At 41.0% G+C, this 26993-nt stretch overlaps 1 protein-coding gene across 3 annotated transcripts in view; it reads right to left on the bottom strand.

The window, feature by feature from the left end:
• The window catches only part of INSIG2 (insulin induced gene 2), a 56878-nt gene extending 30689 nt beyond the window's left edge, over positions 1–26189 (bottom strand). The window contains exons 1-6 of one of the 3 annotated variants that reach the window (XM_058715486.1): positions 26047–26189; positions 19597–19985; positions 12412–12536; positions 8813–8979; positions 8548–8647; positions 2945–5144 (exon numbers count right to left, since the gene is read on the bottom strand). In XM_058715486.1, coding sequence (XP_058571469.1) covers positions 5118–5144; positions 8548–8647; positions 8813–8979; positions 12412–12536; positions 19597–19840 — 663 coding nt within the window. In that variant the 5' untranslated portion in view covers positions 19841–19985; positions 26047–26189 and the 3' untranslated portion in view covers positions 2945–5117. Of the gene's footprint in view, positions 1–2944; positions 5145–5660; positions 7573–8547; positions 8648–8812; positions 8980–12411; positions 12537–19596; positions 19986–26046 lie in introns of those variants that run through there. The other 2 variants (XM_058715485.1, XM_058715487.1) reach the window with 2 other exon arrangements.
• Positions 26190–26993: the final 804 nt, after the last annotated feature.

Genomic DNA, 26993 nt, shown 5'->3' with positions numbered 1-26993 from the left:
CCTGTCCCCCAGGGAGAGGGATTACACATCCCAGCCCCTTTACAGTTAGTTGGAGCCAGAACCAGAACTAATACTATCGAACATTTAAGGGTCGCTGATTTATTCTTTCTGGAAGAAAAGCTGAACCTGACTCAACCTTATTATGAATTTTACATACATTCTGGAAAGATCTGCTTTGATGTATACTGACCCGCTTTCTCTTAGACAGGCATGACACTGACACACACTAGGTCTGAGGCACAGGAAATTCCACAAAGATTTGTCTTTACAAACATCTTTAAGCTTCATCTTCAAATTGTCAGGCCACGGGCTCCCTGGGCCAATGCGCAGACTACGCACAGCAGCCGTATCCAGCTGATCCTAAAATGATGGGGTAGCACTTTGTCTTTCTGTAACGTCCTGCTGGAAAATCTCAGGCTTTTGTAAACGCAGAAAGGACTGTTTCAAAACAGAACTGCCACTGTCATACTTTGGTTGGGTAGACATTCCCAGAAGGTCTAGGAGTGACATGTGATGACTATAAAGGGAATAGAAATGAGTTTCATTCAGTGGCAGAAATTCCCAGGGAATGCATTTTAGAAACTTTTCTTCTAAAGCAAACAGATTCAGCACTTGGGTTCTTTCTTTCCTTTGTCTACTCAATTGCTCATCACAATGAATTGGTCCGTGATCATTCTGTACAAGTTTCCTCAAAAAGTGTTTCTAAAAAAGAGACAGATCTTGCAAACGCAACAATCTTACGGAAACAGTAGTGCTGAGTGAATTTGTTTTCTGAACGGTAATAAAAAAGGGTTCTTTTTCAATGGCAGTATATTTCCTACGTGCTCATTCCTACTAACGCCCACCTTTGGGGAAGCTACAGGAAGATTAGCAGTTGCAAATCCTGCCATAAAAAAGCAGAAGACAAGGGTGTAGTCACACTAGAGCACAGTTCTGATGTGGAATCAAAACTGCCCCTTGTTCATGAAATCCTCACACAGACCACAGCCGGGGAAACGGTGAAAGGGAAAAATTGCCCATATATGGCAATCAGTTTTGACACGAGACTCATCAATAGCCCATTCTTTCCCAGGCACATCATTATCTATCTGATCTGCCAAATCTGATACTTAACAACATTGTCTTCGGAACAGTTGACATACCCTGGAAAAGTCTGTCTTGTAAATCACAAAGAAAGATGACAGGTTTCACAGATTTCATCAGTGGTAAAGAGAAGGGAGGCATAAAGGAACAGACACTAGGATACTCATACTCTCTGGCACAATGAACCCTATGAACTGAATGTATTTCGAAAGGGAAAATACTCTCCGTACCTCAATTTTTATTGAGGCCAAACAAGAAACCACCGACTTAACCTATTTATCTCAGCTCCTAACTAAATTGAGTTTTCGGCCTGTAAAGACAAATGAACAGGCAGATGGCATGATCTCACGGTATAAAAAGGAAGTGGAGAAAGCTGAATCAGGGCAGCAGACCCCTGAAGCCATAGCTTCTCCCTCCTACCCCCAATCCATAGAAATAACAACAAAAATTAAAAAGAAAAGGAATCCATAACTGTATTGTCAAGTAAGACCGTATACTTTGTGGACCAAACACTACAAGGAACTCCTCGAAGTGAGAAAACAATCCAGAGCAGAGAGTTGGAGAGAAACCACAGTTCCGAATACGAAAGGAGGGGACTTGCTATAAACACGAAATCAGAGATTCTAAGCTCAGAGGCGGCTGATGCTCTGAGACGGAAACACCAAGAGTAACTGACCTGATGCATTCAAGCAGGCTATTGTGGAAGCAGCCACCTGGCCAACTACATGTCTACTCACCCACCTTGGACGGGGCAGAGACAACACAGTATCTGCCCCCAGGTGAAAGTGGTAGGAGTGGAGAGGCATGGCAGTCCACCCAAGCCAAACAAGGGAGCACCCACATCCAGAGACAGGCTGGTGATACAGGCTCATCCTGCCTTCCCCTGCAATGGCTCTGTAGAAGAGTTTAGAACTTTAAAAAAAAAAATTTTTTTTTAATGCTTATTTATTTCTGAGAGACAGAGACAGCACGTGAGTGGGGGAAGGGCAGCGAGAGAGGCAGGTACAGAATCTGAAGCAGGCTCCAGGCTCTGAGCTGTCAGCACTGAGTCTGACGTGGGGCACAAACGCACGAACTGTGAGATCATGACCAGAGCCGAAGTCGGATGCTTAACCAACTGCATCACCCAGGTGCCCTGAGTTTAGAACTTTTAAACAAGAATAATTACTAGCCTCAAAAAATACAAGAAAAATATAAGAATGGCAACGCATTTCCACATAAATACATACATACATACACACATAAATAGCTTTGAAATTAAAACTGTGGCCACTGAAAGTAAAAGCCTAGTGATGGCTGAACGCTGAATGATACAGCTGAAGAGCAACTCACTGAGCTAGAAGATCCAGTTAATTCTTCTAGAGTGTAGCACAGCAGAGAAAAGCTAAAGGGTACACAGAAAACAGAAACAAAAGGTCAAAGATCTCTTAAATGGAGGAATTTGAGAAGAATAGAGAACAAAAGAATAATAAGAGCAAAGACAAAAAAAAAAAAAATAGCCCAGAATTAAAGAGGAGATGTCTCTGATTGAACAGGATTAATAGAAAAAGACCTACTCCTCTACATCAGAATATGTAGGATGATGAAAAAAAAAATAAAAATAAATCAATAAAACAAGGGAGAAAGGACTCTAATTAAAATCCCAATACAATCAAGGCAGCTGGATAAGTATTTCATTCAAATGGTCAGGAGGACTACAAATCAGATCTTTCTTTCCACCTCACCTCTGAGATTTTTCCAGGTAACACCAACACCACTGTTAACAGCTGGTCACCCAGGCCTTGGGTCTCCACTCCGCTGCTGTGCTTCTCCACCCACTTCAGGGAACTATGTAAACAAAGTTGTTTACATCGCACCTTGGACCTCAAGAGTTGGAAACGTTCCGCTAAACTGCTGACTACAAACTCTAAGCCTATGACCCTTCTTAGAAAAAATGTTTTTTACCTCAAGATGTGCAGTCCTTGTAGCTTACCTGATTCTTTCACACTGTCAGGTCAGCACTGCTGGTTCAACTTCCTTCTCCAATTTGCCTGGATCCCAAGCAAGACTCCTGATCTTTTGTCAGGAGCCTCCATTAATTTCTCACATGGCCGTTATGCCACGTCTTCCAACAAATTCCTAACTAGAATCAATCTCTGCCATCACAACTGCCCTAACTGCCGGGCTACTGAGCCCCCAGACACGGCATAACCAAGTTGACTGTTGGCTCCATGTCAAGTGTCTCATCTGGGGCCTCACTTGAGTCCTTGATGGACTCAAAACCGTCTAGAAATTCTTTCTTCATCTCCTGTCAGTCCCTGTGTCCATTCTTCATAGAGGCTGTCCAAACCTCCACCATCTTTCAAAGTCCTCTAGCTCACCTCAGCTCCCCTCGCTCATAATAAATGGCTTAGTATATGATCAGGCGTTTCCCAAATATCTTTTGAGAGCTATTAGTATACAATGAAATATTTTAAATGTGAAGATACAACAGGTTAAGAAAAGCATTTTTCGGGGCGCCAGGGTGGCTCAGTCAGTTTGTGAGTTCGAGCCCTGTGTCAGGCTCTGTGCTGACAGCTTAGAGCCTGGAGCCTCTTCGGATTCTGTGTCCCCCCTGTCTCTCTGCTCCTCCCCGACTCATGCTCTGTCTCTCTGTGTCTCAGAAATAAATAAACATTAAAAAACAAAAAAAGAAAAGCACTTTTCAACATAAACCATACATCTCCTTTATCTCTAAGGTTGGTTATTCCTTCCAACTGCACTTCACACTACCAGCTCTCCTGTCTGGAACTTCCTTCTGCTCTGGCTTGAACCACATCACTCTTCTCTTTCTCCTCCCACTTGTGACAACACCCTCCCCACCTCCTCCAACCCCTCTGCTAACATGCCAGCATGCCTCGGATCTGTCTCCCTTCACGGTAACATGCTCCCTAGGGGATCACACCCATGCCCACAGCTTCAAGGACCATGGACATATGCCAACAATGACCTCCCCCATTTACATCCGATAACCCAGACTCAACTATCTGACTGCTTATGACACATCTTTATCAGACGTCCCTGACACACCTGGACCTCAACTTATCAAACTAGACTCACTAACTTTACTCACTCATCTGCTTCCCTATATTCCTCTTTGGTTTACAGAAATGCCATCCACCTAGATTTCCAAAGAATAAACATTAAATCACACTTCCTCTTCCTTCACCTCCACGCTCACATCATCAAGTTCAGATGACCTAGTCCAAAATGTATGCCCATGTTTCCCTTGCTCTTTGTTCCCCAAGTTACAATACCTCTCTGACCTCAAACATGCTCTTCATCTCACACGAATCCACACCAATGAGTGGCAATCTGGGCTGCACATTAAAACCGCCTGCAGAATTTATGAAGATCCTAAAGTGCGGGGCATACCACAGGCCAATGATTTTAGAGTCTCCAAAGGTGGAAGCCAGGCATTAGCATTCTTTACCTATTTCCATATAATTCCAATAGGCAGCCAGATTTAAAATGTTTCCAGAACTGAAGATGTTGAGCGCACAGATTCAAAGTGCATAAACAATGAGTTAAAAGTCTTCAGCATGATGGGAGCAGCGGGAAACCAGGAACCTAGAATTCTAAGGCCTGATAAGATGTTCTGGGAGAAAAGAGCAGACTCTTCCAGATGCACAAAGCTAGGACTCTGCTACACACAGACCATCACTGGAAGAACTACCTTCTGAAGAATACACAGTTTGATTCTTCAACAACGTGGGTGTGAGCTGCACGGGTCCACCTACACATGCATTGTTTTTTGATAAACAGAGTACAGTACTGCAAATGCATTTCTTCTTCCTTATGATTTTCTTAAGAACATTTTATTTTCTCTATCTTTATTACAAGAATACAGTATATGATACCAACTATTTATGTTATTGGTAAGGCTATGAGTAGTTAAGTTTTGGGGAGTCAAAAATTATACACGGATTTTCGACTGGGTGCGGGTAGCACCCCTACCCCCCACATTGTTTCAAGGGTCAGCTGTACTCCACTGTGAGCCAAGATCAGAGAGGTATTTAATACTGACCAAGTCTGGATTCCACCTAGAAAATACAAGATGTGTGAATGTATGCACCACTGAGAGGTTCCAGTGACCTTAATAAAGGTAAAATCGCTCCATGCAAAGAAATACATTTATAACAAAAGTATTAGCAGGATTCTGGCTAGTTAACTGTTTTCTTGTGCTTTTGCAGAATTTAGTCTCAGTTTTCAAGCATTCAATTTCCAGAACTTTAATAAAAGGAAGCAATGACAATGTAGCAATGCTAAAAGATGTTTACCACTTTCTTTCATTGCAAAAAAAAGATGTAATATATTCACATACTTATCAAAATATCAAAACAATTTTATTTTTGCCATCAATATCTTGTTTTCTAGATGATCTAAAAATAATTTAAGAATTCCAAAATGATAATCATTCAGTTCCTATAACACTCAACTTGGTTTCCTTTCATTATTTCTTAGCAAATTCAACCATACATGTTAATTTTATTAAATTAATCATCCATATTAGATTCTAAGATTTACCACAGGGAAGAAAAAAAGACTCTTAACCAAGATGATAATTATATATTTAATACATCTTGCTTTTAACAGCAATTTTCAAAGTAAACACATCATAGACCTTATAACTTATTAAAGATTTATAGTGCTTACAAAGTTGATTCTAAAAATATACCTTATTTGTTCTAAATGAATAACATTATCTGGAAGATAGAATAATAAATTATAGTAGTATGTTTACCACCACTATAGTTAAGATTGTGTACATATATTCAATATGAAATCCTTTTAGGATTTTCTCACTTTCAGCCTTAAAACGTAAAAGCAGATTAAAGTTTGGCATACAAGATCTCAGACTGATAGCAATGGTTTTAAAACCAAAAATTACAAGATATCTAGTTGACGTATTATGAGAGCATGGGCACATGCACATACAGTTTTACATGTACATCCTCTCTCTCACTCAACGCAGTGCACGCGCGCGCGCGCACACACACACACACACACACACACACACACACACACACAGTAAGCAGAAAGCTCCACCCTTTTGTATCAGACAACTGCCATCAATAAAAACTGGGAAAAATTTAACTAAAAATATGTTTAAACCACACTTACATGGTTCCAGGTGTTAGAAGGATATGCACAAAACTGTTATCAAGATCTTTAACATGCACAATATGCCATCTCAGTACATTCTTAAATGGGCTTAAACAACTCACTAATGGGCATATGAATACCTAAAAAGTGATGTGCTCATCCATTCCCCAGATGGCATTCCAATGATAATCAGTCACATGACCCAGCCTGGCTAATGTGGTTTGCTTTACAGAGTCCAACAGATTACAGAACCCAGGAGAATTAGAAACTTCATTTTGATCGGTTTGGGGTTTTTTGTGTGTTCCATGTGCAAAAGGAATGGGATTCTGTATCACAAATGACAATATCATTTAACACTTTGTGGCACTGTAAAAGGTCATTTTTGTATTTCTGAAACACATTCATTCCAGCTAAATTTCCCAACGGTACCTTCTTTTAATTATATATAGTCTCGCAGATTAGACTTAAAACAATTTAATGCTGATAACCTCTCCTGCTCAACACTTTTACCTCCAGTGTAATTCCTTTTTTGGACTCTCTCCAGTAATGCAGGTTTGAAAATGTTCTAGACGTTCATTTTCATTATAAATTAAAACACCCAAAGCTCTCTGAGACAACATTAAAATAGAAACTAACCACACATTAGGGCACCCATAGCTCATACTGCTGTGATTAGAAAAATAAAAAGGCACAACAGTAAGCAAAAGAGAATATGCCAGCTTTCCATTTTTGTTTTTCTTTTTTTTTTGGCTTTCCTCCTATTTTATTTCACTAAGTTTATTAACAGTTCAAGCATTCTTATACTCTGCATGACAATAACAGAATATTTTGGCACATCAACATTGTGATACAATATATGGTATGTTTAAAAAATTAATTTAAAAATTTCATCTATTAATGAACATGTTTTTAATGTAGTGCATATATATTTTATAGTTATTTAAGTCAAATACATAAAGGTTTGTAACTGATTTACAGATGAAGCAATCACAGATTGCAGTAATATATGCGTATGTGCATGTATATGCATATGTGCATATGTGTGTATGTATGTGTGTGTAAATATATACATATATATGTATATATACACGTATATACTTGTGTATATATACATATATATGTGTATATACATATGCATATATATACACACACACACATACACACTCACACACACACACACACACACACACACACACACACACCTATACACCAATCAAGGGGAAAACTGCATCCTAGCAATTTTACAGTCTGACGTTTTGTTGGTATAGCTATCATGCCCTTTTCAGCTTGTTTTTCTGTACAAAAGATATATTTTTGCCTTCTTCATTCCTGATGAGATTTTTCTGCGATAACTTTACATTCATACTGTAAAAATTAAAAGGTTAAAAGGTTAACAGATTAAGGTTTATTTGGGATACCAATTTCCATATAAACTAAAAATTAATACTTTATTAACACATGCCCACTTTATTTGTCAAAGAATCTGAGAGTTATGCGATGATTTGAATTAAATGACAAATGTGATAGGGAAAAAGAAAGTTCACAGTCTAGAAGTGAAAGGAGACATAGAAAATGCAGGCAAAAGACAAGGTTACTGCATTTCAAGCAAATAACAACAGTATGATTCAGATCAATCTTACAACATGAAAGGAAGCAGAATGGGTTTCTTTGAGTGCTCAGTAAGGTGAATCAGCAAAGGAAAGGTCATGAACTTAATGACAGGACTGATACAGTGAATTCAGATAATATTTTCTCAAATAGCTTTACAATTTCGAGGAAAAAATCTGTTACATTAGCAAAATCTTCTGGTCAAAACCGTTATTTTAAAAGTACAGCTATAGATGTACACCCACAATTCAAAATAAAGGAAACTAGGAGGCTTAAGATAACTGGGTGGCTAGATTATTAAAATGACAGTAACATAAGCCACTCAATTCGCCTAGCTGGCTACAACAATAAAAGTGACAGCACTTATTCATGAAACTGCCGTGGCCCTTGAATGCTTCTGTCTGACCCTTGCCATCTATGACTGGGGTTATCGACAGTGTCCTTTTTCTTTTTAACTAAAATGATCAAACACCTTGATTTGCCAGAGATGGTCCTAATTGATAACTACTGAAGCAACACAGTCACCAGTCATGTTTTTCACCTTTAAAATTGTCTCTTTGATGGAGTAGAAACCTATAGATTAGTTTTTTAAAATTAGAGGATAAGTCATAGCACCTTATCCGTAACACATTTTAGTTTTTCTGTCCAGTGGTTCCTCTGACTTCTAGTATGCTTGGTTTGGAGAAGACCTGTCTCCCATCTCAGTAACAGATGAAATAAGCATCAGCTTACCATTGCCAGTTGTCGACCAATGTTTCCCATTGTTATGCCTCCAGCAAAAAATATACACGGTAACCAAGAGCGAACATAGAGAAAATCTGGAGATGTATATCTAGAATAATAGAAATGTTTTTAACAACCCACCGAGGAAGTACAATGACACTTATTAATGGAAATAAGCTGTTACTCTGTAAAGTGGCTAACCCAATTTTAAAAGCTCAATTCTGAAATCATTTGTCATTTATTTTAGGAAACAAGCACCAAAAAGAATACTTACTGATAAACACCATTATAGACTAGCAGTTGAGTGACCAAGGTTGCCAAGAAAGCGATTCCTACTCCAAGGCCAAAACCACTTCTAGATCTATCAAATGTCCACCACAGTCCAATGGAGAGTGCAGCCAGTGTGAGAGACAACTGTATGTTGTTATCAAAATCCACTTTCTGAGATCTGTGTTAAAGAATCATCTTAAAACTTGTAGCCACATAACACCACCTGTTCGTTTTTCTAAAAGATGTTACTGTTGGGACGGGAATTGATTGCTTATTCCAGAGCGTGGTCAGTCTTTTCATACAACATATTGACACTGGGTGATACAAACTCTCTCTGACATTTACTAAAGATACACAGAGCACATGATAATTTCATTAATAGATCCCACCTACCTGTAATTCCTAAAAAAAAAAAAAAAAGAAAGAAAAAAAATAGCACTCTAACAGTCACAATTTATAAGATCAGACCCATTATTTGAGAAATGCTTTCTTGGCTAAAAATGTAACCAGAAGCCTCAGAACACAGGTATTGCTAAAGGAACATACTTTTGCTAAAAAAGAAACCAATATCACTTCTCAAACAGGTTCAGAATTACTTGAGAATCATACAAGAACTTGAAAATAGAAGAGTTGACAGCTATTTAACAGGGTACCACATTCTCTGTATGATTTACTGACAGACACATTTTATAATAATGCAGTTCAGAAACAAGAGTACCAAGGACACAGTATCCCTTTCTATTATGTCAACTGTTCTAGTTTTAATTTGTTGAGGATAAAGCCTTGAAGTGAACATTATCTTGCAACCTGCCAAGCTATTTTGGTGCCTGAGACTTTCTGGTATAGGACAGTTTGCTCAAATGATATTTTATTTCCGTCACCTACTTAAGCATCTATTCACAAATGTACGGCCCTTTTCTACTCCAAAATCTCTGGGCAAAACGAAGCTTTACAAATTCAATTTTCTCATTTCTTTGCTAGAGGATTACACTAAAGGAATTAATTTCAAGTATCATTAAAAGGGCATTATCTATGTCCCAAAGGCCACATCTTGGCACTATATCCAGCTCCCCAAGGGAGACTAGATATTTCGCCAAGCTAACTGGCCATGCTGCAACTAGAGAAGAGAGAAGAAGTTCAAAAAATGCATACAAAACTATTTCTTACTTCCTTTTGACATCCTGTTGTTTACCACCATCCCCCTTCCCCCACCACACCATCTGGTATCTCCAAAACCTGGAATTCAGGTTTGCTTAACTCCTCAGTATCCGAGGGCTATTGTTGGCCACTCCCTCAAGGTCATTTCTTGATTAGGCTTGACTTAACAAAAAACCTATAGTTTATTGTATGCTTTCTGGAAAAGCTTCCTTATTCTTTAGCAGGCATTATACCTAAAACTCCAAAGAAAAGGTTATATGCTCTGATTTTTCTATGCAATAAACATGCTTTTAAAGAGCAGAATTTGATATTAACTGAGTGCTACCTATGATAACTAAATTAACTTCATTAAGGGGCAAAGCAAAATAAGGTAAACAGGTAAAACACATTAATCTGAAAAATAGTACCATGTCATTTCTCAAATCTAAGGGACCTAATATCAAGTCTACGTTATAAATTTATGCTAAAATTTTGCAAACATTTTGGATTTTACTTAAAGGGCAGGCAGAACAGTTAAAAATTGCTATATTCAAGTGTTTCATTGACAGAGAAAGAAGATGACCAAAGCAAAAAATTTAAATTAGACATATAAAGGTTTTTAAATCCCAGAAAAGGCTATTTAAATGTCTCTATTCAAAAACACCTGAAACATCTACAGTAGAGCCATCTAATCTACCAGTTGGAGAGGAATTTACACGCTTATAGGGCTCTGGAATAGAAGAAGCAGCCCTTCGTAGACTCGAGTCAGGATCTCCGGGATCGGGTCTCAGCTCTGTCCTAGCCTTGCGGTATGAACGCTTTGCAAAGTACCCAACCCCTCCAGCTTTCATTTGTCTATCTTTATAAAGAAAATGTAGAACTGGGTGATTTCTAGTTGTCCTCTAGATAGAATATTCCAGGAGTCTATCTTTTTAAACCCTTCTAATCACTAGATTTGTTTGTTATAAAATCCTAAATCTCAAAGATGTCACCAAGCTAAACATGTTAGGAAATTCTTTCATGTAAAAGGAAATGGGAAACCAAAATAATAACCGCCACTGAGGGCCTTCCAAATTCACAGAGCCCTAAGGGCTAACACAATTGGGAAGAGAAAGGCGATGTGTTTGTGGAATCAAGGACCCTATCACTTGCCTCCATTCCTCCTCCCAAGCCTTTCCAGAATACCTCAGTATTTTCTGTAAAAGACAAGGAATCTACCTGCCACGTGACCTCGCCTCTCTCCAGCTAACTGCCAGCCCTGAGCCTGGTACAGAGCCACAGGAGGGAACCCTGGGCAGCCTGGCCCGCATTCCATGCTCATCCCCGCACCAGAGCTCCTGCCCCTCCACTCTCTAAGCCACATCTTCTAGAAAAGGGATGACTGAACTAGCATGTCCCAGACTCTCTTTTACAAAGGAAAGTCAGGGGTGGGGGAGAAGAGAAGCAGGGAGGATGACAGGATAAAAACCTTATGAGGCCAAAAACGTTTGTTCTGGGGTTGACATTTTTCTCTGTGCTGTGGGGGAGAAGACAGTGGGGAGAAGGGAAACAGAGGCCACTACACCCTTCTAGCAAGGACACTATAAAAATACTCATTCAGGGGCGCCTGGGTGGCTCAGTTGGCTAAGCATCCAACTTCGGCTCAGGTCATGATCTCATGGTTCGTGAGTTCAAGCCCTGTGTCAGGCTCTGTGCTGACAGCTCAGAGCCTGGACACTGCTTCGGATTCTGTGTCTGTCTGTCTCTCTCTCTTTGCCCGTCTCTCACTCGAGCTCTGTCTCTCTCTCTCTCTCAAAAATAAACATTAAACAGATTTTTAAATAAAAAAACCCAAAAAAATAAAAATACTCATTCATCACAAAATAAATTGTCAGAATCCTTAAATGATCAAATTTTAAAAATATGTACCTTAGGCAAAAAAGTTCTTTTTGGTCAATGTCCAAGCTGAATATTTTCATTATGCCACCTTTAAGGACATTTATGTGGTTTGCTGGCATTGATTAGAACCAATAGATGAGTCTGACTTTTTCTGAAAAAATTACAGGTTCCTTAAGTTAGAAACAAACTAAAAAAAAAAAAAAAGCCAGCATGAAGCCACCACATGTCCTTCTTGGCAAGTCTTAAATGAAAAAAGAGGAAAGAAATCCTTTGAAAATGTACCTGTTTCAATCTCAGAGTTACCGAAACTATACGGAAGTAATGAAGTAAGCTAATTTAAGAAAAACATGCACAGTTTTTAAACATGAGAAGTTTCTAAATGATACTGAAGATGTAAATGAAAGGCTCTACCCCTCCCTGTAAGCCCACAGCTGTTCCTGTGATGTTTCAACAACACGGCACACATTCTTTTTCTGGCTAAGGAGACACAGCACAGTTTGACAACAGTGAAGTTGCAAGGGACTGTTTAACCTTTGGTTTGTTGGAGCTGCTTTGTGATTATGCATATTGTTACAGCGGAAAGGATACAGCGCTGGCATGATTTATACCAACAAAGACGGCTACGCACCGCATCACACTGGACCACTCTCTTTTAAATTTATGTGGTTCTCCTAGATGCCTGTCAATGCAGGGGTATAATAACCCAATCACAGCTGTGGAAAAAAGGAGAAAAAAAAAATTAAGTCATCTCCAATGCTATACCGGCAAAACTTAAGCTAAAAGAGCTACAACCCCCATAACCATTTGAAAGACTGTTTAAAAAGCTCTTCAAGTTACTTAACATCAATCACGGATATTTTTAAACTTACGTCCCAAAAGAAAAAAGATACCACCGCTGAAGAAAGCGCTGTAAATGCTTACCACAGTATCCTCAACTGTAACTGGCAGAGCACCATTTCAGTGCATGATTCACAATTTAGCACTTTGCACTAGATGATTCATGCTACTTTTCTACTACTACTATCCCTGAGATTTGAAAAGCATCAAACCAGTTGGCAGTTAAGCAATGTTCTCTCTAAACTACATAACCATGAAACATGCTATATAATGCCACAAACTATCTAAAGCAAGCTAGACGCGTAAACGCATATAATAAGCTCATCACACACACCGTGCTCGTTCGGATGGCGATGGCTGTCCTGCTACACAGATTATCTTAGTTCCTCCAGCTTGTCTCCTGCACCCAGTGCTGGGTCCCAACGTTCCCCTGCACCCTGACCCTCTAATGAGACTCTAGGTCATATTGTCAAAACGGGGAAACTTACAACAGAAATCTACATTTGAGCCTCCTTCTGCACATAGAAAAAACTTAGGAAATATAATCTATAAGAACGATAAATTTCAGTTAAAATTTAAATTTACTCTTAAAAAGATAAGGAGGAATGATTTTAGTACATTTCTTAGTTTTGGAAAAAACATCTTTAATGTTAACTGTGTAGTTATGAATAACTATGCAAAATGTCTATGATTGAGACTCAGAATACTTGCACCGATTTTTACAACTTTTTTTTTTTTTTTTTTTTTTTTTAATTTGTTTTTGGGACAGAGAGAGACAGAGCATGAACGGGGGAGGGGCAGAGAGAGAGGGAGACACAGAATCGGAAACAGGCTCCAGGCTCCGAGCCATCAGCCCAGAGCCTGACGCGGGGCTCGAACTCACGGACCGCGAGATCGTGACCTGGCTGAAGTCGGACGCTCAACCGACTGCGCCACCCAGGCGCCCCAACTTGCACCGATTTTTAATTAAAATACTTGTCAAACTTCAACATTTTATTCATTTAATGGGAGAGGATTTTAAAAGCTAAGTTGGTCATTAAAAAAAGACCTTAATGAATCAAAACAGTCTTCAGCAAGTTATAAGGAAAATGTACTTTTACAGATTAAATTAAACAGGAAATAGCTAGGCAGCTTTGATTTGCTAAACTTCCTAAAAATAGAATGGGTATGTTGCCATTAAGTTAAAGACACAACTGTTACAATAGTTGAAAGCATGTTTAGAAGGTCCAATGCTACCTATGATGTATCTTGAAATTACTGTACCAAGATCTGAGTGCCTGAGGACCAGGAACCCCTGCCTGGCCCGGCAGTGGCTAGCTGTACCTTAACAAATGATGCATCCAATCATTAAGGAAAAATGGAAATCAATTAATATCACAAATCGCAGGCTAGCAGACCAGTGGAGCAGTCTACCATCTGGAGGTGAGCTGCTACAATGATATATCTGTGTCCTAATCTACAAATCTGAAAGCGCTCTCCTGAGTTAGGCTTTTGCTGAGCATAGCGGGTTCGCAGACCATCAAGAGATTAACAACAAATTTCAGCCATGCAGACCTCCAAAATCTGTTAGTAAATTTAAAACTTTCATATCCTATTCCTATTTAAAAGGCTCGGCTCTAAAATCCTGTGAGGTTAACTGACAGCACTTCCAAATTTCTACAAAATTAAAATGGCACCAAGCATGCCTAACCGTTGAAATATATCTAAATGAATGTTACCTCTTTTTTTTTTTTTCTCAAGGGGTCATGAAACTAACAGCTCATATCATTCCTCACTCTCACTCTCCCTCTCCTCCCTCTGCCTGTTGCTGAGTGAAATCAACTAAGATCAGGCATTCCAAGTCAATTTGCCTCAGCAGCTGATGCCATAGGTAAAGAATTATCACATAGAGAATACTGACGTGTGTGCAAAGAAATAAGTAAGTAAAATTGACTAGATTTGTATGCATGTGATGTCAGACTCACAAGGGAGAGACAACTGAGGAGAGAAAGCAAAAACACAAAAAGGAATTTAAACTGCCACGCTGAGAACCTTGGGATTTGCCAATAAAAATCAAATCCATTGAGTATGCATGGTTCTCGGATGCTCCCTGAGAAGGAGAATTCGAGGAAGCCTGTCACTTCCCATTAAATGTCTTCTTCCTTCCCTTTAAATAAAGGCATGGCAGAGTCTGATCACAATATCTACAGCTCAGTGAGGCTCCACTGTTTGAGAGCTCAGCAGAAGTATGTCTGGGCCTCTTTTCCTCTTTCTCCACTTTCTTATCCTAACAAGAGAGACCGTTAAAATCGTGCCAGGGTAACATTACATGCAAACATCGTCCTGCTTAATCGCAGGGTTCTCTGATGCAAACTAACACTGCTTGGGATAGATTTAAGTTATTTCCCAGGGACCAGTTACAGCCTACCAAGCCAAAACCAGAATAAGTTTGTAAGACATCAATATTAAGTCATCATGTTTTCTGGATGGAAGTGTGTTTAATTCAGTGATACACTACAAGGGACAGTGAAATCAAATGTTTTGCAAGGAAAGGGGGCTGAAAAAACAAAGCCACTGAACGAGATAGACTTTCATGGAAAACAGCTACAGGATAAGCAACGTTCCATTCAATAAATACTTAAGCTCCCATAATGTGTCTCGTTCTTGACGTTTGCTGGGGATTTGAAAAGAAAAAAGAGCAAAACACGATCCCAGCCCCAAAGTGATCACAGCAACAATTCAATACAGTAATACGTTAGGGGTAGCACTGACGGCGCCTGGTGGGGGCCCAGTCCTCTCTTGGCATGTGCTGAGGGAAAGTGGGGTGCTGAGGTTTCAGGAAAGCTTCACAGAAGAGGTGGCCCTGAGGCAGCAGCACTCAGCAGGTCAGCGTGTGGAAAGGGCTTTCTAATCCAAGGGAAGCATTTGAGGAAAAGCACGGAAATTGCCAAATACCCACTATCACCTGCAAGTTGTAAGCTTCATGCAAAAAGGGAGCTTCAGAAAGCCTCAGAGGAAGATAAAAGTCGGCAAGGGCCATATCAGAGACTTCACCCTGCAGACACTGGGAATCAGGAAATAATGCCATCGAGTTTGAACCAGATGGTTCAAACCAGGAACACGCTCCTACAGTAGCACCAAGTGCACCACACAGGACGGGGTAGCAGGCAGAGTTCAAAATCAGAAGCCAAAAAGGAAAAAATTGAAAATTCCCATCAGACTGGTAGAGGGCCTGCCTGGACCAAGAAAGAGACAGAGGAAACACAGAAGTTGGACACTTGGAGGTAAGAGCGGGAGAAGTCTTGCGGAGCTCCCCAGGAACTGGGTAAATGACTGCCTGGCCAACCTGGAAAGATTTGTTTTTTTCTTTTTACATTAGACATTAGCTTCATAGGTTTGAACATAATTTGGTTACTTAGGATTTTTCGAGTCAGTTTCTCTAGTTAATGTTACTCACACAATGATGGTTATCTTTTTCGTCTATTCATTCTTCAGAAAGATTCCTTTGCAGCCCTCGGTAACATTCAAGAGGTTTCTAACTGATTTTAACACACTGCACACACAGAGAAGTTAATCAGCTTGAAACACCAGCCATTATTAAATTAAAAAATAGAGAACCATAAAAAGGAAAATGAGAGCAAAGGCAATTTACGAGACTTCTCTACTGGGTGTCCCTCTAGAAGCATGGCTAGCCAATTTTCCGGCACTGTGTTATAGGGAAAGGTAGCAAATAACCAGGGGCCCTTTGGTTTGCATGTACAAAGTGGTGATTCTGGAGAACCTCCAGAAGGGAGCTCAATCTATGAATATTGTTGGACAGGAAAATGAAAGTACAATTTTCAGTTTTTCTGACTTAAGATGGTTAAGAACCTAGAGAGTTTTGAAAATGCATTCCAGCACACGTACAGAAAAACATATACATACTTTGAACGCACGTCAACTTGCACGCGCTATGTTTCTTATACCACTGACTTTTTATTTCCTTGATACTTTCCCTAAAATTGGGGGCAGGAGGGGCAGAAATCCATTTTCTACCTTTGCCAACTTTCACAAACCTGGTACTTTGCTCTCATTTACTAAATACCATGACCTACCCAACAAAATCAGCAGCAAGGTTAACTGGAATCTAGATTTCCAAATGCCTCTCTACCTTCACTTGCCCAGTTACCTCGTGGAATGCACTGCTTTCAGAAGAAACACTTAAGCAAGAAATGTTAAGTGTAAATACCCCAAACGGAGAGCTGTGAAGTTTGCACGTGTGACAAACCTAGTGGCTGGGGAAAGGAAGGAAAGTAGGGACAAAGTGACTGAAATGCAGCATTAACATTTGGAATCTTCTTTCCTAAATACGAGTTTGTGGCAAAAGTGCCCACACCACAGGGGGGGACACAGCCCCTGGTCCTCTCCTTAATGGAGGTACAATGAAACCTCAGTCAAGTTTACTTGCCCCCCCGCCCCCGCACACCCCCCCATCCACGAACATACATCACACAACACTATGTTCCATCCAAGCCTGGCGCTTCATCTGCAAGCTTCAAAAGAGACACCCTGAGGAGAGGGAAGTGTGAGTAGCTTTCTCTTCCCCTTCTCCAGCATGTGACATCTGACCTAGCTGCACCACTCACTGGCCCTCAGACCCTGAGCTCACGGATACCCTCTCTTTATCTCAGGTTCCTCATTCCCCCAAAGGAGGCACAATCCAAAATATCACTCCCAGAGTTGCCCTACACATCCCTGGGGTTAAGGGATGTGCCTAGCGTGTGAGGAGGCATTCAATAAGAATTTCTCTCCCCTGACCTTCCTTTTGTCTATCCTGAAAAGATGTGTTCTTCCAAGTCCCAAAGAGCTTCAATTAGTAGCCAGACAGCAGCTATACCATAGGAGAAAATAAGCAAACCAAGGGTGCCTGGGTGGCTTGGTCAGTTAAGCGTCTGACTCCTGGTTTTGGCTCAGGTCATCTCACAGTTCAGGACATGAACACAGCGCGTCGGGCTGGGTGCTGACAATGTAGGGCCTGCTTGGGATTCTTTCCCTCCTTCTCTCTGTCCCTCCCTCCCTCTTTTTCTCTCTCTCAAAATAAATAAATAAACTTTAAAAAAAACTAGAAAAATGGTGGGAAAACTTAATTTTTGTCTTTTGAGTTTAGATGAAAGAAAAGAAAATATATGAGGGCTAGTAGATATGACAGAGAATGATAAAATATAATTTTGCTTTCTCCTGTATTTGGACTAGTTTGCCTATTCTCTCAGAAAATGTAATGATCTTGGGGCCACTAAGAATCTCTGCCTTTACAAACCTTAATGTGAATATTGTGATAGCGACATTGATTCATAAACCACACTGGAACCTTACGACAAAAATGCCCTTCAACCCATGCAATTGTCCACTAGATTCCACGAGGTCATTCTAAAACATCTCACACCTAACTCCTCACTCTTCAACCTCCAGCTCTGGGATGGAAGTCAAGAAGGATCTACATTAACTGTAGTGTTGCTGATATTAAATATGAGACACCAAGTGGACATTCCAAAAAGCAATTTCTCTCTCGATCAGAATTTTCTTCTACCACACAATGATGGCTCCCTTCTATCACTTTCTTTTATATTATTAATCTGTTGGTCTCCGTCATTGGAAAAAGCTAAAGAGTATCCATTATGGAAGCTCGGTATTACAAAGGCTTTCTGAAATGCTCCACCTTATTCATTACACATTGTCCACCAAAAAAGATCTACAATAACTCCTGAAATAGGATAACAATTTTTAAGCAAAGAGAATCTACCTTACATATCTCTTTAAGTATTCTCTATTCTTAAGATACATCTGAAACCAAGATACCAAGAAGAAAGCATGTCCAAAAATCTAAAAAATAATAACATGAGCTTTAATTTTTTTTTCAGTTGATTTATTTACTTTGAGAGCTGTGCACACACACACTCAAGCAGGGGAGGGGCAGAGAGAGAGGAGCAGAGAGAAAGAATTCTGAGCAAGCTCCACACTGTCAGGATGCAGGGCTCAAACCGACAAACCATGAGATCATGACCTGAGCTAAAACCAAGAGTCAGACGCTTAACTGACTGACCAACCTAGCGCTCCGAATTTGGGTGATTTTGAAAGTAAATTATTGCCCACATGAAGCTTTAAACTTGAATACAACTACTCCATCTTTAAAGTTTTCATCTACTTCAAAAACAAGGCCATAACATACACAGATCCAACCCTTCAAACCAAACAGTGACAATGATCATCAAAATAACTCAGAGTAAGACTTAATATGAGGTGGGTTGAAGAAAGGATAAAATTAAGAAGTTAAAAGCCTCAACCTGAAGGCAAGCAAGATTTGTTTTAGGATTAAATTTTTTTTTTTAATGTTAATTTATTTTTGAGAGAAAGAGAGAGACAGAATGCGAGTGGGGGTGGGGGGGCAGAGAGAGAGGGAGACTCAGAATCCAAAGCAGGTTCCAGGCTGCGAGCTGTCAGCACAGAGCCCGATGTGGGGCTTGAACCAACGGACCACAAGATCATGACCTGAGCCGAAGTCGGACGCTTAACCGACTGAGCCACCCAGGTACCTCTTAGGATTAAGTTTTTAATGTTCACAGGTCAGACAGAAATCAGACACGCTGGTACCTACCCAGTGATTCCATTTACATTACATTACATTGTCCCTACTAATCTAAGGACAGAAAGATCAGTGGAAGCCTGAGGCTGGGGGTGGGGAATGGACTGCAAGGGGGCACAAGAGAGTCCGTGGGTGACGGAAATGTGCCACAGACGGGCTGTGGTGGTGGGTCACACAACTGCACGCATTTGCCTAAACTCATCAAACCACTCATTTAAAACGGGTCTGCCGTACTGCATTTAAATTAAAGCCAGGAAAAATAAGTCCTGCTCAGACATCAGAACTCATGTGCCCTGCTTGCTTCCTTTCTAAGCATCACAGAAGCAGCCTACACATACCTGAGGCTGTGCCACAGCAGGGCGGCACCCACCACGCTGAAGAAAAGATGCTCGCGATCACGTCGGGCGGAAAGAGTGTCACATTTCTCTGAATCTGAAGTAAATTTAACACTAATGCAAGAAACACTCCAATAAAAAACAGCACCACTCCACGAATCATCAAGTTCACGCTCCTGCTAGTGATAGATGAAATATAGGGGCCGCGTTTTTTGGGCCCAGGCGACTCTGTCTTTCCTTCTGCCATGGTTTCATAAGTTCAGTAAACCGGCAAGACAAAAAAAAAAAAAAAAAAGCCTTCCCAGTGGAAAAACCAAATGTCTGTGAATCGAAGCAGGCCGGTGATCCTACAGTTACAGCATCTTGTCCTAAAAGAGGACCTACCAGAAATCCTGCAAGAGATAAGAAACAAGAAATCAATGTTTGTCTAATAAGTGATCCTGCAATTTTTCTGATTTCAATACTAATTAATTTCAAAGTACTAATAATGAAATGACAAGCTTATATATTTATGTAAATTAGTTACTTACTGAATAAGAAGTGACTTAAAAAGGATTTTTTAGGCATGATGTAATGAAAAAGTGTTTTTTTTTAATTTACCTGTATTTATATATTTACCAGGACAGAACAAGTGACCTGTGAGGCTCACAGGTTAGATGAATAATAAAAACAACTTGCCCCACCTCGGAGAAGAGCAGAGCAGGGTACCTGAGACAGTACCACCAGAGTCTGGAAGATTAAAATCCAGGTTTCTGTTTCTTCTACCTAAATCTCCAACCCTATCAGTTACAACAGATGGGCCTGGAGATTTAGGTAAAGATCTGTATAACTTTACAAACGATAAAAGAATTAACATATAACATCAACATATTCTGACTGAAAATTGTGTAATGCCCACAATAACATGTGACTTGCTCATGAGGATGACCTCCCGAGGGGAACAACATGACCTGTTTTACTGTTTAATGCTTATGTATTTGAATTTTCGTGCAGGAGCATCTTACAAAACACAGACCACCACCCACTCACCTACATACACATCAAGCACAGAAACCAGACCTGGCCTGCCCTCGGCAGGCCACAGCTGTGTCCCACCCCTGCCTGGACCCAGTCAGCCCTGATTGCAACCCCAGGAGCTTTTGTGATAAATCTTTAATAGGAAGCAGAAGAAAGGACACGAAGAAAATGAAGGGTAATCCATGGCTGGACTCCAAGGAGTCTGAGCCACACGGCTCTTGACTCCCAAAGCTTAGAACTGTGCCAGCACCATCAGTCTAGGTATCTGTTCGTCTAACCAAAGCGATCTTTCCTTTGTGTGTGGCAAATAACATCTGATGCAAAGTGATCTTTCCTTTGTGCGTGGCAAATAACATTTGATGCATTCTATGAGCAAACAAAACCCATGTGTAAACTGGGTACTGGGGAGGGGGTGCTGACTTTAGAAATAATCAGTGTAGGGGCACCTGGGCAGCTCAGTTGGTCAAGTGTCTGACTCTTGATTTCATCTCAGGTTGGGATCCCTGGGTTGTGGGATTGAGCTCCACATCAGGCACGGTGCTGAGCGTGGAGCCTGCCTGGGACCCCCTCCCTCTCCTTCTGCCCCTCTCCCGCTCACACGCATGGGCACGCACGCTCTCCCCCTCTTTCTCTTAAAAGAAAAAAAAAATTCAGTATGAAAATGAGAATATCTGTGAGTCCTAGTAACTTTCACAGCCTATCAGTTCCATGTGATTAACACAGACAAAAGACGTTTTTTTTTTTTTCCCTGAACCTCTGCCACATCCAAAGCTCTGTGCCCAACACTCACAGAGGGAGTTCTGTCCTCAAACTAGTCCTCACAAACCTAACTTGGTCTACAGCATAACTGAGCTCTACAGCTTAGAGGACTACAGAAAGCAGTATGTATTATGGCTGATTCATGGGAAAATATACTCCAATACCAACTCAAAAGTCTAGAAAACACCTCCTGATCCGCTTTTGCAGACTCTTCCTTGCTGTCGTATCCTGCATATTAGCATGCCGTATGTTCTCTTTACTTTTGCCAAGGTGTTCAGTAGCCACAGAATTCTTCATCATCATCATGGTCATGACTACTGACATAGCACCCACTGATGGAGGGCCTACTCCATGTCAGACATAGTTAGCTCGAATCTTCAAAATCATCCAAAGGTTAAGTATTACCATCCTCATTTCACAAATGAAATACAAAGTCAAAGAGATTTAGCAAAACTTGCTTATCGTCACATGACATGCAGTATCAGAACTGGAATTTTACCTTAGGTCGGACTCCAAAGCCCATCATCCTCTTCCCTCTAAACCCTGAGTCCCATTCCAGCCCAACTGCTCAGACTTGTTTTTCAGCACATGGATACATGTAAGGGTATTTGGTCAGTTAAAAGATGATAGACATGGAAAAACTAACTCAAGTGTAAGAGATTGTCAACATAAGTGGGCAACTGTATAACAGCACAAAGATCGTAAGTGTACCAATGTCTTGAAATGTCCTTTACATCAAGGTGTGAAAAGATGTTTCCAAGAAGAAAAAATCCTATGGCCAGTTTGCATACTGTTTAACACCAACGTTTACTGTGTAAGTTCCTTCACTTCCCAGACTTCCAGCAGACACAGTAACCCGCCCCAGCTCCTGCTGTTAAAACAGCCACTCGAGCACAAAGAGTGTATATACATTTTAAGTGGCCCCAATTCCTCTAGCAAATCATTTGTTTATGTCTGTGCTTTTTCCAAAAGTGAGTTAATGGCAAAGCATATGTGGCATTGAATTATGTTTCCAAAAGAGCAAAATAACTTCAGCTTTAAAAAGCGTTGTTCAATTGTGCCAGGCTCAGCTCACAATCACCAGTGTTTGTCAGAGGGCACTGGCATTTTGGGCAGGACAATTCCTTGTTGTGTGGAACTGCCCTAAGCATTGCAAAACACTTAATGTCCCTGGCTCGTCCCCACTAACTGCCAGCGCATGCCCCCTCCCCCACTTGAGACAACCAAAAATGCCCCTACGTAGATTTCCAAATGCCCCCAGAGTGCAGTGCCCTCCCACTAAGAGCCACCATTGCTACAGACTATTTCCTCAAGCTAGAGACTTTCTAAACTATTTACGTGATTCTACCATAGACGTTTATTCAACCTTCCCTGGCAATGCCTGTTTGTAGTCTCCTACTTCACCCCAAAAGCATTCATTCTTTAAAAGTAACACAGTATTTGTTTGGTGTTTGAGTGTTTTTTAAAAGCTAATATTTTGGGGTGCCTGGGTGGCTCAGTCGGTTAAGTGTCCAACTTCGACTCAGGTCATGATCTCGCAGTTCATGAGTTCAAGCCCCGCGTCGGGCTCTGTGCTGACAGCTCAGAGCCTGGAGCCTGGTTCAGATTCTGTGTCTCCCTTTCTCTCACCCTCCCCCGTTCATGCTCTGTCTCTCTCTGTCTCAAAAATAAATAAACGTTAAAAAAAATAAATTAATTAATTAAAAGCTAATATTTTAAAAATCCAAGAAGCTGACTTTGATGACTATATAATAATATAATAGTATATAATTACTGGAGACAAAAATAAAAGAGTGCTTTAGAATCACAGTATCCTAAAATTTAAGAAACAGAAGGGAACTGAGAGACCATCTCTATTCTAGGGGGTATGTCAGCCTGATGCAAAACAAAACAAAAGAGTTGTGTGTGTGTGTGTGTGTGTGTGTGCGTTTTTCTGCAGAGTTCCACAATTTATACCAAGTACTCAAAAAGTCGATGATCCAAAAGAAAAGTTAAGAACCAGTGATCTAACAGTTTTCTCATTTTACCAGCATAGCAAATGAGACCCAAAGTGGTCAAATGAGGGGGCAAGATCAAGACTGTACTACTGGATCTTGCTATCACGGATGTGTAAAGCGTACTCCTGGAAATGACCAGACTCATCAAAGGGATAAGAAATTCCACAAGCTCACTCACTCCCTACTATCCAACGGCTAAGTTCCTAAAAAAAAAAAAAAAAAAAAAATGTTGTTTATAGTATCAGTCACACAACAGGGAAGTGAGTTATTTAAATTAAAGCTCTTGGAATTAAGTATCCCCCAATTTGTTTACTTTTACGTAAAGTTCAGTTTTCTGATTACATATTGGAATTTTTTTTCAAAACAAAATGTACCTATAACTTTAAATATTACTGTTACATCAACGATAAATTTGATTCTTCACCATTTTTTTTTTTTTAAGTCTAGATTTGAAAACTTTAGATTACTCAACAAGTAATTTGCTGATCAGGGAAGAAGTCTTTGGTATAAAGATTTAAAGAACAGTCCCTCAACAGATCCTCAACAATAATCCTGGTAAGTAGGCAAGCGTATTTAATCCCCATTTTACAAAACAAAAAATGTTAAGTAACTTTCTGAGATGATAACACTGTATCCTAGGTAGTATCAGGACTAGCGCTCTCCCCCACCTCCCCAACACTCTGGCTTCATGTACAGTTCTTTCTCATTTCACCACACTGCCCCATCTACGAACATCATACAAAAACAATCCGTGTGCCACACTAGTGGCAGCTTTTAAAGTCATACTGATAAATACTGTTAATACCAAAACAATGCGTGGGTTTTTTCCCAAAAATTAACAAAGAAAAATCTCCCACGGTACATAAAAAGCTTTTAATCTTCCTTGAGTCCTGACCTACAGTTTCTATAAAGTACACTACCGAACAAAAAGAAAAATAGTTTAGATACATCAATAACAAATCATCAAAACTGGAAAAACATTAGTTCAGGTATATGACTGCCTGTCATATAATAAAATTAAATCACTACTGCACATCTTTTGCATCATGTGCTCTCTTAATTATAATGGCATTCTCAACATAGAATAAGCATAAACATCAAGAAAAACACACTTACATCAATGCAAAAGTTTAACTCTCCTTAAATAAAAGCACACGGATGTGAATCATAGTCCAGGGACACTAAAACTTGGGAAAGACAGACATGTGTGCCTTGAAGACACTGCGATTCATCTTTCCTTTCTACGTCAACATCCAAACACAGAAACCATTAATCAGGCAGCACTCACATCTCATTACTACTTTTAAATGTCAAATCTCAGTCATTAAAAAGGTTACACTATCATTTGGGAATAATTTTCTGATAACGATGAAAACAACTGGTCTCCAAATTTCTGAACTACATTTTATCCTCTCCTTTACTGCCCGATCCACACTTATATAAAAGCAACAGTTGTCAGTTTAAAAAGAATCAACCCCTTTCCCAAATGTACACGATTCACTGTTTGGTCACTTTATGTCAGATGTGTACTGAGAAGTACAACAAATCACACTCGTCAACGTAATGTCCAGAGAAAGAATCAAAGGGGGAAAACAGGAAGAGTACGTGACTAATATTTTTCTGTGGAGATCCTATAATTCAGGGAGCCTATAATCCCTTCACTCATTTTCACTCACTGGATGGCAATCAGAGCCAAGCGCCAACGTTGGAAAACAATCTAGCCACTGCCTGCTTGGCTGCCTTCATTTTTCCTGTACTTAGGACTGGAGCACGCCTTCCCCTGCAGTCTTCAGCTCCATCGCAATACTGATCTGGGCCAGTTTCCGTGGCGCAGCTGTCCAGTCTACCCATTCCTTCTTAAAGCATCTCCTCACCAATCCTACAAAATAGTAAGCTCTTCATGGTATATTTTCCTGGTCTAGGGAGCTACACCATACTTTCATAACTTTTTCCCAACACTAACAGGGCATGGGGTCACGATCACTTGTTTTATTAGCACACTTCTCCCCACCCCCCTCCTCCTCTCCTATCATCCACACCGCTTTCCTTTTCCAGATTGCCAATCCCCACTGAGCAACCCTAAAATCCCAGTAACTATCACCAACCGACTTCTACGTCCTGACAAGAGTTCTCTCTGCATTTACCCACACACCTACTCCAAAGGTGTCCAATTCCAATCCAAAATGCCAAAGTCCCACTCCTCAACCCAATATCAACACATCTTTCTGCGGATTCTAAACTTACTACAAAACCTACCTTTTGGATCCATCCCCTTCCCAAACCTGAGTCTCTCTGGCTACAAGCTTCCCAAGTCCTGACAGCTCTGTGCTTGACAGCTCGCCGACCTCCACCCTCATCAGATCTCCAGGGTCGCCCTTCGCGGCGTCCTCCAGCCTTCTTTCCTCTCGGACACTCTTCCACTGTCCGGGGAGCTTGGGCCTCTCCTATGACCTCCGCCCGACCCAGCTTGTCCCCTTCCGCACCTCCCCGACCCTTCTCCAGGTAAGCGGAGCCCCTTGCCCTTCAGGCCCCATCTGTGGTCCTGGCTACCCGCATCTGCCAGCAAGGTTCCCAGGATGCAAAATCACAAGCAGTTCCTCTCCCCGAAGGCCATCCTCCTCCCCAGGCCTCTTCCCTCAGCACCAAGTCCCCCGCGCTTCGCAAGGGTACCCCAACTCACCCCCGCCTCCGCCATCTTCTGGGACCGGCTCCCGCCCCCCTCCGGCTCTTCCTCCTCCCCTCCCACAACTCCGCCCGACCTCCACTGCGCCTGTGCCGTCGACGAGGAGGTGCTCCGACGATCGGGGCAGAAGAACTTCCGGTTCCTACCGGCACCAGTCGGTGGGCCCGCGAGACGGGGCAAAACGGCTTCCGGTCTTCGCGCAATCCGAGGCCGCTGGTAGGCGTGGACTGTTTAGACGGTGGGAGGTGGCTGGGTCAGCTGTTGTTTGCTGCTCAGGCCACCGTGAGTTGTGACGAGTCTCCAGACCCTGGGGGCGGTGTGAGAGAATCGCGCGCTGACACACGCACACTCTCTGGGAGGCGTGACCCTCAGCGTGTCTCTCTGCTCCAAGGGGAATTGAGGGCTCTGGAGCGTAGGCCGCCGGGTTCTCCCGCCGAGGACGGTGACTCTCAGTATCTTTGTGCTTTTGCTTTTCCTTTCCCCACTAAGTCATAAAAACATAATGGATATTTGACTCATCTCCATGCCACAGCACTTTGTAAGGTTTTTATTGATATTCGTTCCCCAGGTTCGATCAGGTAACACCGTTTGGGGACAGTTGTTTTCGTAGAAAGAGCTTTAGAGGTTTATAGCAACGTAGAGAAAATACAGAATCTTGTAACCCCCCCTCTTTGTCAGAAGTTGTGCTATAATGTGGATGTGATGAGGTTACGATGGCCTTGAGGAAAGTTTTAGGTGAAATTTGGGCCTAGCACAATTGCTTAAGAGCTTTGCATAAAAGTGTCAGTGAAATTCCTTTTTTCCTTCCTTTGAGCTGGTGAACAATAAGATGGATTTTTATGTTTCTAAACTTGATAGCAGTACATTTATTTCCGAAAATTAAAGTAGAAATTAAATCTGCAACAAAATGCATCTAGGCAATATGATCTGTCTTGTTTTCTCTA

This window comes from Neofelis nebulosa, chromosome 2 (genome assembly GCF_028018385.1).
Source record: "Neofelis nebulosa isolate mNeoNeb1 chromosome 2, mNeoNeb1.pri, whole genome shotgun sequence".
NCBI lineage: Eukaryota > Metazoa > Chordata > Mammalia > Carnivora > Felidae > Neofelis > Neofelis nebulosa.
This window is presented reverse-complemented; position numbering and strand designations above follow the sequence as displayed.